We start from the raw sequence: 13,426 nt of genomic DNA, 5'->3' as shown, positions 1-13,426 counted from the left end.
TTGGATAAAAAAATCTCCTCACTTTAGATGTTCTTGTTAAATGTGGTAAAATCAGATTAACTCTTGAGTCATGGCCATAAACCCTAAAACAAACAAACAAACACAAAAATCACAGCAGCTTCTAATATTTAAATTATAATTTACTTTTTCCTACAGCCTGAGTGAAAATTTGTGCAAGATGTAGTGATAATCCCTCTCAGGTTTCCCAATGAATTTCCCAACTAGAAGCAAGGCCACGGCTATGTTGAGCTTTGACTTCAAAAAACAAATCCGTTCTTTCCTCTTTAAGTGTGTGTGTGAAAAATTTGGAAGTATTTCAAATATACTGCATTTAAGAAAATGGGACAAACACACAAACACAGCAAGCTTCAGCCTCAGTCACCGAGAACACATAACTGTGTTCCAGCTGTAGATGCTACAGCTACAGAGCTGCTTACTTCACGTTCTGCCAGCTCTGCATTTACACAGTTGTAGTGACGTGACACACCGATAAGGATGAAAACGACCAGTGTCTGTAACATCTATCATTAGTACAAACTGCACTGGTTTTATCTTCCGTGTCTAAAAGCTTACATAAGGTGCGATACTATCTTCAGTGAGAAGTTGGACCTTTCCCCTGTGCCATCGCGGTCTCCATCTGGTGTGCGGAGCCACTGTACTGCCCTGAGCTCGAACTCTCCACCTCACAGAGTTCAAATTCTAAAGGAAACCTAAAACAGTAACACGACTGCTGCATTTGGGTTTAATTTTTCTATGTTAAAATCCCTGTACTTTCCAATTTTGGGGTTTTTTAGTTTGTTTAAAATTTTAATTAATGGGTTATTGGCAGAGAGATGCACTATGTCATTTGGATACTGCATACAATATAAAACCAGGACTTGTTTACTACTTTATTTGTACCTTAATTAACTGGTTACTTTTCAGTTGACCTTTTTTGTTTTAATTTAAATAGTGAGAGTCTAAAGAAAAAAGCAATATAAGATACTTATAGGTTAATGATTTAGACATGTAAGTGGACACAGTATTCAGTGAAAGCAGTACTTAAAACCTATTTGCTTATTTGTGATTTAACGTGATGGTTTATAAAACACAATATGTTTTCATATTAAAATATATTTGTAGCTACTGCATAGCCCAGATTGAACTGAAAGTAATCTTCTAAAATTGCCACAATTTTCATTCAAACGGCCATCTGACGTTATAAATTTCACGGAGAAACAAAAGCAAAGATTGAAAAAGGTACAAAAAATGAAAATAGCTGAAATGCTGCCCTCTGGTGGACATGATTAAAAAGTTTCCAGCTTCTGTCCTTGCACTGAATATATACTTAGAATACTTACTAAGTATTATCAATTTTTAATTATTATTGTGGTTAAATCAGGGCATTAAATCATTTCCCATGAAAGTTCGCTCAATTTTTATTCACTTATTTTTTACACTGACAGGCACAGATGAAATGCGACAGAGAAAAAAAACAAAAACCATTTTCCTCAGTCTCACCCATGTTATAATAGTTGGTTCCAGAGCTTTTACTTAGGTTCCCATTATGTGCTACATGAGCAGCAGAACAACAAAGTTAATCAAGGACCATAACATGGGTATTAAGGCAACAATTACAGTATTTAAAAAATTACTAATCCCCCAATACTATACAGTATGTAATAATGGAATAAAATATGTTCATTAGGGGGATTAAAGTTTATGAAAAGTAAAGAAACACACAAGTTGCGAGACAGAAACTTCTTTAATTACAAAAAAACTAAAAAATGGAAAGAAAAAAATTATGAAGATGAGTTTTTTTCCTTTTAAATTGTTTGGATCCAAATACATTGATGTGGAATTGTATAAGTGTGTGGATGTTTTGTTTTTTTTAATTATTACTTAAGTATTGGTAAAGACGCTTAAACCAAACACCTTAACTTAACACGCTATGTGGACTTTATAGATAAGATGTGGGTATGCTGGTATAGTACTCATTCATTCATTAAGTTCATCTTGTTTGACCTCTACTGTGCGCAGATGCTTTATGGGAAAAATATAGACTGAATTCAAGCTATAAGATAAGATACTCAAGAATTTTCTGATGTCATTGCAATCAAAGGAGGAAAGGAAATCAAAGCTGAATCTTTCATTAGAAACCTCTTAACTTTTTTGGTTTTAAACGCAAGCTTTCTGAGTGTAATTAAAAAAAACTTCATAGCAACAAAGTGACACGTTTATTTGTTTAGTGGTTACCGATATGGTTCATGGAGAAACTTTTTGTTATTTTATAAACAATGATCTATGTACTGCAAACTGCAGTAACAGAATATGACTGAAGATAAGGATCAGGTGTTTAGTGTTCTGCCAAAAAAACCTGATAATTATTGAATGTAGTGCAGCTGCAACCTAGCCGTGCAAGTACTGAAGATAAATTATTTGTTTCTAAGAACTTTTAATCATCCTTTACATGGTAATTTTTTAACCAGATGCTGTAGGGTTTGCAGAGTATGTTATATTAATCCACAGGCAGATCACTCAGCCACTTATCCATTACTTAAGCATCAACTAGAAGCCCATGGAGTGCATTTGAATTGGTTTATTGTTAATTTGACTCAGTCCGCTCCCTCGGTGCTGACTGCGGCCACAGCTGAAACATAGTAAGGTCCTTCTCTGAGGTAAGTCTTCACGCGGATGTAGTGCTGACTGCCCAGGATCTCAGCCGCTGTTGATGAACCTGCAAGTGCCCCAATCAGTTCAAACTTGGCATCTTTGGCCTCCTTCGTCTGGCCCGTTGAACGATCCAAAATGAACTCCATGAATCCAGGAGTGTTAATCATCAGCTTCTGGCCCCATGGCTGAGTGGCAATGGCCTGCCAGACACATATCCACAGATATCCAGTGATATTATATAAGACAGTGATATTATATATTAGAGCAATATACGCTTGTGCCCCCCTCCAAATATCACTATCAGATAGAGACCTTTATTTCTACAGGTAACCAGGTGGTCAGAGCCACAAAGAGGAAATATTAGAAGGTGAAAAACAAAAACAGTGCTTACAGTGAATATCCGCAGTGCTCCACAGTGCAGCTCTGGAAAGGGCTGAGTGCTGATGTTGCGAATCATGTCCATGGGCTGGCTGGACAAAAGGTGGAACCATGACTCTGTCAGGGCCAAAAGGTCTTCTGTCTGCTGCTCTGGCTGCGATGCATAAATTGACCAACTTGCACTTTTGTATCGTTGTTAAGAAATATTTTATTAAAAATGATTTTTCTTTACATGTCAGAAAAATACCTGTAGGAAGAGAAGTTGTGATATCGCGTCCAAGCTTCGAACTCTGAGCTCTGTAGGTCCAGAACTGGCAAGCTGGCTCATTTTTGACAACACAGCCTTGAACTTTTCTCCTGAACAAAAAGAAAACAGTCAAACCATAAGAACGGTCAAAAAATACAAGACAGTCTTGTTAGACCAAGACCTTTCAAAGTCATGTCAGAAAAAAGAGAATAACTTTTAAACTAAAATTCACTCAGATTCAATTTTTTTTCTTTTATAAGAAAATGTTATGTAGAAAATTTCTTTCATAAAGCCAAGGATACCGAGCTAACCTGTTTTCTGCAGGACCTGCTTCCCCTCCACATTAGATCCCAGTAATCCCAAAGTGTCCAGAGCCACGCCGATCATCACAGGGTCCGGATCAAGCGCCATCTCAAACACTTTGTTCTGAAAAGCTGGATAGGTTTCACAAACCTGCTGTGGACTGTCCATGATGGCCAAGTTCCCAAAGAACTTCACCAAACCTGCAGCAGTAATACTCACATCATAAAGTGCAGAATAATGCTGAACTGTATGGATAAGACTGTAAAAGGCATTACATTATATTGTTGTGTATTAGACAGAAAAATATATATTTGGGTGGGGATGATACAGACACTCACCTGGAAGGTAGAGGGAAGAGAAGGGGTCAGTCTCGGCTCCTCTGATCATGTTTGAGATCTTATCCATGATACCTTGCTGGGCCAAATACTGCCGACCATGCTGACTGTGTGCAAGAGTTGTAACCATCTCTACAGCTGTGACCCTGGTAAAAAAGTAAAAAAACAAATTAACAGCATAAACGAAGACGAAATGCATATGAAAGAAGGAGAAAAGCAGTCAAACTTAGTTTGTACTACCTGACCAATACGTCGTCTCCTGTTAATTCGCTGAGCAGCTGAGAAATGAGGCTGCTGTTGGCACAGTAACCGAGAGAAATGGGAGATACAGATGAGATCTCCACCACCAGCTGCAAGCAGAAAGGACAAAAAACTTTATAAGATCATTTATATGAAAGTGTCGAACTCTGTACATGACATGTATACAATACATAAAATGACCTAAGTCAGTATGTGTAAGTAATGTCATACTGTCGACTGATTCCAACTAAGTAAATCGAATTTAAAATCATTACAAGGGTTGCTGATCCTATGTTATAACCCAGTTTGAACATACCTCATATATTCTGTATCTAATAATGTCACTTGTGGCCATCACATCCTTCATGACTTGCAGCAGGTCAGTCTGGAATAATTTGTCTAATCCAGGCTTGGAATGACTGATCTTAGACAAGGACTGAATCGCCTGAGATAAAACAAAAGAAAAACAGATACTCCAGGCACTGACACTTTATAAAACGTGAGGAGTGTAATTATAATGCTTTATTCATCACCTGCTTTGCCACAGCCATCTTCTCCTCTCCGATGCAGCGGATTGCTGCTCGGAGGACGTCGTGGTTGTTGAGGATTTCAGTAACAGCATCAGGGTCCTCCACCACTCTCCCAATCTGACACAAGAAGGTGGGATTAACTAATGTTTTCAGTGTTTTACAAGATACTTTCTGTGCGTGTATGTGTGCATGTGTGCGAGCAGCCTACCTGTGCCAAGGCCAGTATCTTAACAGTGTCATTTGGATGAGTCAACCCCCCCTGCAGCTCAGCTCTGTAGTTCTGGACCACATGCACAGGGCTCATGGCCATTAAGATGCGTTCAAGGATGTCTACGCATAGCTCCACCTGCGTCCTGTGAGTATTTATTTATTTAACAATCAATATAGCTCCTTCTTATTTTTTATTTTAACTACGGTTATTCTGTACAGTGTTAGAAAATACCATTCACAGCTGTCAGTGTGGAAATATTTGATGTATCAAAGCACCTTTAAGGCCAAATTCAGTTAACCTTGAAGCTAAGGAAACCAGTAACAAGTCATTTAAAGGAAAGCATAAACCCTTGTATAGCGTAGAATAGGTCTTGCTATTACAGGTTAAAAATTACAACACTAAAAATGTCTTCTAAAAACTAGATGGGACCGGGAATGGCGGTTATACATAACAGTAATCAAATCAATCTAAAAACAGTGCTTGGATGAACTCGTTCAGCAGCATGTTTACAACTCAAAAAAACCTTAAACAACACATGTAGTTTAAATGCTAACTTTGAGCATGTTTGTAATCATAGTTCACCAAAAACCATAGCAATTTCATTGTCCAAAAAGGGCACAGTGGTTAAAAACATAGTCTAAACATGAAGGTTGGTGTTTTAAATGCCAAACAGTGTCCTGCTGGGGCTGTGTTATTAGTAACACTGTAACCAGTTAGCTTGCTAACAATTAGCTCAGTTTCAAGCAGCTCTTTTAGGCTAACTAATAAACCCTTCTCGTACGTTAACATAGTGTCAATATAGCTAACTGTTAGCAATACATATATTATACCCACTGACTGACTCAGCAGTTATTCGCCAACGTTTAGCTGATGCACAGAGCCAAACGCACCTGTCACTGGAGTTGAGCAGAGAGAAAATGACATCTAAACGCTGTCCTCTAACTGAGTCCTTCAAGGCACTGACAGGAATCGCTAACAGAGCAGTTTTTAAACTCTGAAGTTCTTCAACTGGGTCTTCAACTCCAGCGATTTCCTCCAGTAAGCTGTCAATGGAAGCAGCCATATCTTCCAGTGTTTGGGGAGACTTCAGCCAAACGTATCCGCCAAAATGATTTCTTCTTCATCCGGTTCCGGATACGGTGGCTATCTAACATTATGGCACATTACCGCCACCTGCTGGACTGAGAAGGATGCTCCACTTATTTCAGATCCCCAGAGTCCTTGTTTTTTTTTTTTTTTTCTTTTCTTTTTCTTTTTCTTTTTTAAAAATTATTTTTATTTCTTGCCAAATTCTTGCCAATAACCAAATGATCTAATAGTTATATATTTTTACTTGTTGTACGTCAGTATGGTTTGGTACTTTTACACTATTCAAGGGTAATTTCAACATTTCTGACCAATGTTATATAATTTTTTTAATCAAAAATTTCCCCCCGTCATTCATTAAGCCATAAACATCCTACTAGTTCAAAGAATGAGAAGTCACTTTCCCAGTCTGTCGAAAACTGCTCTGCTGACACACAGTTCATAGCAGTTCAAAGACTTAAATGTGCTCCCTGCACCTTGGCCAAGTTCCACTGTGTTTGACTGTCTTTCCACATCAGGTACAAACTCTGACAATAAAGACTTTATATTTGACCGATCATAGGGACACAGCAGTGGCATACATGTTGGTCGGTCCTCAGGTTTAATCTGGCTCAACAGCCTTCATTTCTGCTCTACATGATCCCTGCCCTATCACCTCCTCCCTCTCCGTGTGTCCCCCTTAATTTAAACAACTTGCAAAGTGTAACTTCAATAATAAAATTACGCTGTATTATAACTTTCAGGTTGACACCAACAACTGACATTATTACTGGTAATGGAAAGATCATGCATCTAATAGTGTTGGGTTTTCTTTTTCTTTCTTTTTTTTTGGGGGGGGGGGGGGTGCATTTCTTTTTGTTTTTATTGTTGTTTTTCTAACGCATTTTATTTATTTATTTTTAAAATATTTTTAGTACTATTCCGTTTTCCATAGTCATCTATAGAACCTTCCGAATTTAAGACAATACTTAAGTTTATGACAATATACATTTATTTGTTATGGTTAATTTGTTGCTAAAACCTCATATGCCTGTAGACCCTAAACTCCTAACTAGTAAAGTATGCAAAGAATATTTCTTCTTCTACACTGACAAAAGCAAACAATTAGAGGAGCAGCCAGTGTCTCCATATCAGATTCAGAGTCTGTAATGTGAGTCTGTAATTGTAATCATGGCACAATATGAGCATTTAGGATCCGCAACTAGTGCTGAGTATGTACTAGTGAAAAGGGGCTAGAAATGGCAGATGTAAAGTTAAAGAGTGAGGTTGCCTAGTGTAAAGCATGTGTGAGAGGGCAGCACTCTGGTTACTCTTACTCTGGTTACTTCACTTAAATTTTCCCTTAAAGGCCACATAAACCATAAAATTGCATCTCTTTTAAAATAAGAACAATATAGCCATTCTAAATACAAGTAATTACAGATTACAGCAGAAATTTTACAATGTTGGACTTATTTGACATTAATGCTACATTTGACTGCTACATTTGATGCTAGATATAGAGTTAGGCACTATATATATCATGTATACCAGCAGTCCCCAACCTTTTTTGCACCACGGACCGGTTTATATCTAACAATATTTTCACGGACTGACCTTTAAGGTGTTGCGGATAAATACAACGAAATAAAACCAGTACCGGCACCAAAAAAAGAAGATTTATTCATAACACATGGGAAAATACCCAGAGAAACCGAGTTAACAATAAAAACACACAAAAAAATAACATTAAAAACTGATAAAAAACCTGAAAACCATAAATTTCACACCTGAGGCTCAACTCTCGCAGCCCGGTACCAAACGGCTCAAAGACCATACCGGTAAAAGTGTGTGGGCAAGCGCTAACTGATTAAAGGACGGGGACTACTTTGTGTGACTTGTATAGTGCACAGTTAGACATTGTACAAGAATATATGATGAGGAGTTCTTCAAGGATCCATTCTGGGGCCACTTTTGTCAAACATCTGCTTTTTCTTGTGTAACCCAGATTAATACATCATACATAATTAAGATGTATAATAATTCTTTTAAATTAAATGAAAACAAAATGCAGAGTAATGTTTTAAACACAAAGATTAAAGTTATTGCTTAGTGCATCAGATGCTGACATCTTGGCATGTTGGTGTATTTTTGGACCTAAAGCAAAATTTCAGCAGCTACATTTGGCATTTACAAAATTAATTGATTATAAAGAACTGGAAAGCTTGTGTCTTGGCATGATTTTGGATAAACCTTTGCAAGGATTTGTGTTCAGTAGGGTTGTGCACTGTAATTATTTCTTTAGTTAGATTCTTTAAAAAGTAGCAGTTGAAGATATCCCAGATATTTACACTGGCTTCCTGTGTGGCGAAGCATTGATGTTAAAATACTACTATTGGTATACAAAGCACTAAATGGTTAGAGACCAAAAACACATTTGTGATCCACTGATGTCTAAAGTCTAAGATTATCTGAGACATCTGGTTTTCTTTCTATTCCCAAAGTCAAAACTAAACATTGGGGAAGCAGCATTTAGATTTTATGACCCGCATAACTTGAGCAAGCTCCCAGAAAACTTGAGGTCAGCTCTCGCTCTTAGTTTTTTGTTTTTAATCAGACCTTAAATTTAAATGTGCCTGAGGCCTGATAAGACAGCATCTAGTTGTTGATCTTGCCAAACAATATACAACATATCACCATTTTAATAAGTTCTGTATGCTTCTAGAAGGAGGAGGAGTTTTAGTGTTTTGGTACTTTTTTTATAAACATTTATAACATGCAGAATAACTGTTCTGTTCCTTCTAGGTGTCATTAATGTTGTATGGAGGACGCAAGGTACACTCCTCTTAATGAGGTATTGACTCTGGGCTTCGGTGCAAGGTTACATGCTGCTAGAGTTTCATGAAAATGAAAACACTGTCTGTCAGCTAGTATTGTCCTAAAGCCGACCAGTGCAGGAGGTCCTCTGGTCATTTGTCACTAACAAAAAGAACAATAACAAGTTGATGGAAGAGGGTGTCATGCAGGTACAGAGTGAACTCTTTGCAGCTTTTCAATTTAATCTAAGTTCTATTAACTCATTTTTGTTCTAATTGACTATGCTTCATCTTTTTATCTGCTGATCCAGTTCTGTCTGTGCAAGCTACGTACCCACCAGTGGTGCTTCCTCTTCTTCAATGTGCTGCTCTTCCACTGCTTGTTATTTGGGGCCGATTTCATTGAGGAGTACCTGCTGCAGCCCACGCCTGGGGTTTATGCTGATGGCACGGTTGTAGGCGTGAGAGAGAAAGCAAGGAAACTGGACCTGAGCAATGCCAAGGAAAATGTGTCACAGGCTTATCCTATCGCTAACCCTGATGTCTGCAAAACCTCTGACCTTTTCCTCCTCACTCTTGTCTTCAGCTCTCCAGATAATATCACCCAAAGAGATGCAGTTAGGAGGACATGGGCCAATCAAACACTCATCCAAGGCTTTCCAGTGCAGATACTGTTTATCATCGGATCAACTCAGACTTCTGCTGCACAGGAAGCCCTCGTGAGCGAGTCTGAACGTTATGGAGATGTGGTCCAAGGTCATGCTACAGCTGACTCATCCCTCCATGGCCCAACAGAGAAGACAGTGCTGGCTATCCGCTGGGTGATCACCTTCTGCCCTCTGGCACGCTTTGTCCTGCTGACCCAAGAGTCTGTGTTTGTCAACCTTCCTGCCATTGTAGGCTATCTGCTTGGCTTACACAGGCACCCTGAGGACTTCTATCTGGGCAGAGTGATCCAGAGAGACTCTCCTGACAGGGATCCCAATAGTCCTGGCTACCTGCCCCCATCTCTCTACCCAAGCAAATACCTTCCTGAATACTGTGAAGGGGCAGCTTACATTCTGTCCCAGGACGTGGTCCGAAAAGTGTACGTAGCATCCGCAGAGGTCCGCGCACCTGTGCCAGCTGATGTTTTTGTGGGACTTTGTGCTAAGAAGGCCGGTGTTGCACCAACACACAGTGCCAGGTTCTCAGGAGGAAAACACATCCGCTACAATGCCTGCTGTTACCACTATATGTTCAGCTCAGCAGGAATGGGGAGCCATGAACTAGACAGAGTGTGGACTGACCTGAGACAGAGGGATAGAAAATGTTCGCTGTTGCAGACCTATTACGGACTGGTGGCCTGCAAAACCCTCACCTATCTGGATAAACTGTCCTTCTTCAACTCACAGGAAGGCAATTAATTTATATATGGTACAGACAACGTGTAGAATGCATGTAAAGATAAACACAGGGTAAATCTAATAGGAAAGTGCATGACTTTTTTTTCTATTCACCATTAGAATTGTGCACATAATTGTTGGGGCTTTTTTCTTAAAGGCTGGATGATAGGTAACGGTGACAGGCGGTTTAAACTATAATGAGTTTTGTTATCCCTGACCTTTTAAAGTTATTGTGCCTGTTTAGATGTGTATCTGGTCATTATAAAAGCATGGTTGTAAATAATAAAAGACATACATACGATTCCTTAAGTGGCTTTGGTTCATTTCCTGGGACTCGACATGCTGGTGCCTGCTGGCTGACTCAGTCTGTCACGAGTCACTGGAACATTTGTATATAATGAAGTCTTGTTATTAGCAGCATTTGTGTGTTTGTGCTTTGAATGAAATGTAAAATAGGCCCCCAAGGTGTCTTTCCTTTGGTACACATAAGAAAAGCAGGCGAGTTAGGGGGCTGTTAGTGAAGAACAAACCGTATATGCCCACACAGTCCTAAGAAGAGGTTTAATCAGGCAAAAATAATTGAGAACCCCTGTGTGGGTGGACATGTGGCATGGCAAAAGAGGGACCAAAAAAAACCCCTCTCGTACAATATGACAAAAGTGGTCCTTTTTTTAGTTAAAATCCACTCGCAACGTATGAATAATAACAAGTGGTAACACAAATAACTGATAACTGATCTGAGCCAATAAAATCTAACAAGTGTATGTAGTTGACATAAGGCGGGTTTCCCAACTTTAGGGAACTAGTTGCCTGCAGTTCACTGAAAACACCAAGGAGGATAGTAAGTGTCCCGCATAATGCATAACAGAATAAGGTGACATTCAGGTTTTGACTATCTTTTAAGGAAAAGTCAAAGAAATGCTTTTCTTGGTCTTAGTATGTGTTATTAGCTCTTCATTTGTTATTTAAAAAAATAAAATAAAATCTGTGAATCTCTCCTCATTATTACTGGTTTTAACTCACTATTTATAGAGCAAAATGAACAGAATCAGCATTTAAAATACAATCAGGGTAAACAAAAATCCAGTTTACTCATTTATTTATTTAGTTTCTGCTGCACTTCCTTTCTAGAGCTTTCTATATTGTTTTTGGCATTATGAGCTAGTTTAGCGTGAACACACAGCAATTAGTATTACAGGAAATTAATCAGTTCCAGCTCTATTTTAGATTTCCCTGCAATTTTATGTCCTTCAAATGTTGCTTACGCTGCTGCTTCTCTCTCTAAATTCCACAAAAGGAAGGTTTGGCCTCTGTCCCAGGCCACAGGCTGACCAAACTAAATGTTTGGGTGTTCTACAACCTTCTCCTCTTCAGTGGCTCGCGCTGCAATTCTTAAATCTGCCTTGGCCAGGTTCCATTGTGTCTGCAAAGTTCACCTTGGCTGTCTGTCTCCGTGCATCAAGCCAAAGTATTCAAAGAATAACATCTCAGCATGTCTACGATAATTCTGGCTGCTGACCAGCTATAGCAACAGTTTGATTGGCGTACCATCATCTTGAACCCAGATCGCTCTCCGGGATTAATCAGGATGAATTAGCGTCAACACATTCAATCCACGGCCTGAACACCACATGATTTCTGGCTTCTCTGTCAGTCTGTTCCCTAACAACTGACCCCATGATGCTTTAGTTTTAGATCTGATGTCATGTTATGGTCGCTACCATTCCAGTTATGTCATGGCTTTCTCTGAAGTATAACGGAAGGTCACAAAAGTATCAAGGATATTCTCTGTTAGGGAGAATAAGGTTTTTATATTCCTATATTAATCAGGCTTTTCTTTTAGTATTGGATTGGTATTAATAGAAAAAAATGGAGAAAATGTGCTCAGCTCCAGTAAAATTTTTACTCTTGCACTATAACAGAGCTGCTTTACATAATTTACAGTTCAAAAATCCCCTTTTATCTTATACTGCGCCTCAGTGAAGCCCACTAAATTCATTAAATGGTCCATTTTAATTTTAATGCGAGCTTCTGACAGTGTAACACTGAATGTATGATATAAAATCATGAAAACCTTCACAGTAATTCATTCTTTTGTAGCAAACCTGCTTGCTTTCAGTGCAGGCTGACGCTTTCTCTCTTTTTCTCTTGTGCTTCTTTTCCTTTCTTTTCTCTCTCCCTCTCTCCTCACTGTGTCTCTGTGTGGAGTTAATCGCTTTCCATGCTGTTTCAAGGCTCTCTCAGGTCTGTGGCTAGAGCTGGTTATACAGTTGAACACTTGTACTCAATCAACTATTCACTCACCTGCTGTATTTAAGACAGGCTCCACCCACTTGCTGTTGCAGCAGTACAACACGCTAAGCAGCACCACGCCAGGCTCCCTCAATTTTCTTGCTCAGCATTTGGTTCCTTGTGCTTATTCGTGATTCCCGTCTCAAAGTTCCTGCCAGTTTGGCTTGCGGACCTCCCCTCTTGCCACCTCAGGCTTTGCATTTATCTCCCCACCCTTGCTCTGTATTTTTGAGTTCATCGATTTCTTTGTTCTTAGTAAGATTTATACCACTGAGACCACTCATGGAATAATCCACGTGATCCCCCATAAAAATCACTTTTTTCAATTTTAGTTGAACTGCTATGACAGGGAAAATTGAATTTAAGTTGCCGCTTTACCACAGTAGCCAGCGAACAGTAGGAAATCTGTCCTATAAACCCCATCAGAAATTGTGTAAAACACATCCCTGAACTCCATGCAAAAACCCAGATGTTCCTTTGCTTCACCAAGACTTGTTCCTCATTTGCTCCACACCTCACACTTTATTTGTGGCCTATTGACTTTCCAGGACTACACAACTGCATTTCCTTTCTACTTAAAAACTATAATCCTGCAGTTTTCATTGACTTTTCCACTGAAACCTTCATTGAAGGTTTAGTAGTAAATTAGTTTTCTTCTTTCAAAACTATCCCTATAGCCACACTTAAGAAATAAATAAATAAAGACCATAAGCTCAGATGTGTGTGTTTCCTTGCTACTGTAGAACTTAAAAAATAGTTGCCAAAAGCACTTGTCAGTACAGTTATTCTACACAAAGTCCTCAACACAAACTGCTGGTTCAAAAAATTCTGTTGAGGTCTGGTAGGATTTTCCAAGGGAAAGTGGAACCATGGTCAGCAGAGTGGGAAAGCCAACAGACCCCCCAAAACCACACGTAGACTTGAACGCATGCAAGGACACACATATGTAGATGCACACTGATTACACAGCCT

At 39.0% G+C, this 13,426-nt stretch overlaps 2 protein-coding genes across 2 annotated transcripts; one reads left to right on the top strand and one right to left on the bottom strand.

Annotated features, from left to right (window-relative positions):
• Nucleotides 1-2,464: 2,464 nt before the first annotated feature.
• On the bottom strand, nt 2,465-6,016 carry psmd5 (proteasome 26S subunit, non-ATPase 5). The gene is made up of 10 exons (XM_040000121.1): nt 5,787-6,016; nt 4,894-5,038; nt 4,689-4,802; nt 4,472-4,600; nt 4,156-4,265; nt 3,919-4,061; nt 3,589-3,780; nt 3,278-3,387; nt 3,044-3,184; nt 2,465-2,852 (listed from the first exon to the last, which is right to left on the bottom strand). The coding sequence occupies exons 1-10, from the start codon at nt 5,957-5,959 to the stop codon at nt 2,595-2,597; spliced, it is 1,515 nt and encodes a 504-aa protein (XP_039856055.1). The 5' UTR covers nt 5,960-6,016; the 3' UTR covers nt 2,465-2,594.
• Nucleotides 6,017-8,414: 2,398 nt separating this feature from the next.
• Nucleotides 8,415-10,527, top strand: LOC120714595 (beta-1,3-galactosyltransferase 9). The gene is made up of 2 exons (XM_040000888.1): nt 8,415-8,987; nt 9,089-10,527. The coding sequence occupies exons 1-2, from the start codon at nt 8,967-8,969 to the stop codon at nt 10,181-10,183; spliced, it is 1,116 nt and encodes a 371-aa protein (XP_039856822.1). The 5' UTR covers nt 8,415-8,966; the 3' UTR covers nt 10,184-10,527.
• Nucleotides 10,528-13,426: the final 2,899 nt, after the last annotated feature.

Source organism: Simochromis diagramma, unplaced genomic scaffold (genome assembly GCF_900408965.1).
Source record: "Simochromis diagramma unplaced genomic scaffold, fSimDia1.1 OVJJ01000596.1, whole genome shotgun sequence".
NCBI lineage: Eukaryota > Metazoa > Chordata > Actinopteri > Cichliformes > Cichlidae > Simochromis > Simochromis diagramma.
This window is presented reverse-complemented; position numbering and strand designations above follow the sequence as displayed.

Coding starts and splice junctions, on each gene's coding strand:
- LOC120714595 (XM_040000888.1), top strand. CDS start 8,967: ATGGAAGAGGGTGTCATGCAG. Junction 8,988..9,088: donor TGGAAGAGGGTGTCATGCAG/GTACAGAGTGAA, acceptor CTGCTGATCCAG/TTCTGTCTGTGCAAGCTACG.
- psmd5 (XM_040000121.1), bottom strand. CDS start 5,959: ATGGCTGCTTCCATTGACAGCTTACTGGAGGAAATCGCTGGAGTTGAA. Junction 4,601..4,688: donor AGATGGCTGTGGCAAAGCAG/GTGATGAATAAA, acceptor GTTTTATCTCAG/GCGATTCAGTCCTTGTCTAA. Junction 4,062..4,155: donor GGAGACGACGTATTGGTCAG/GTAGTACAAACT, acceptor CTTTTTTACCAG/GGTCACAGCTGTAGAGATGG.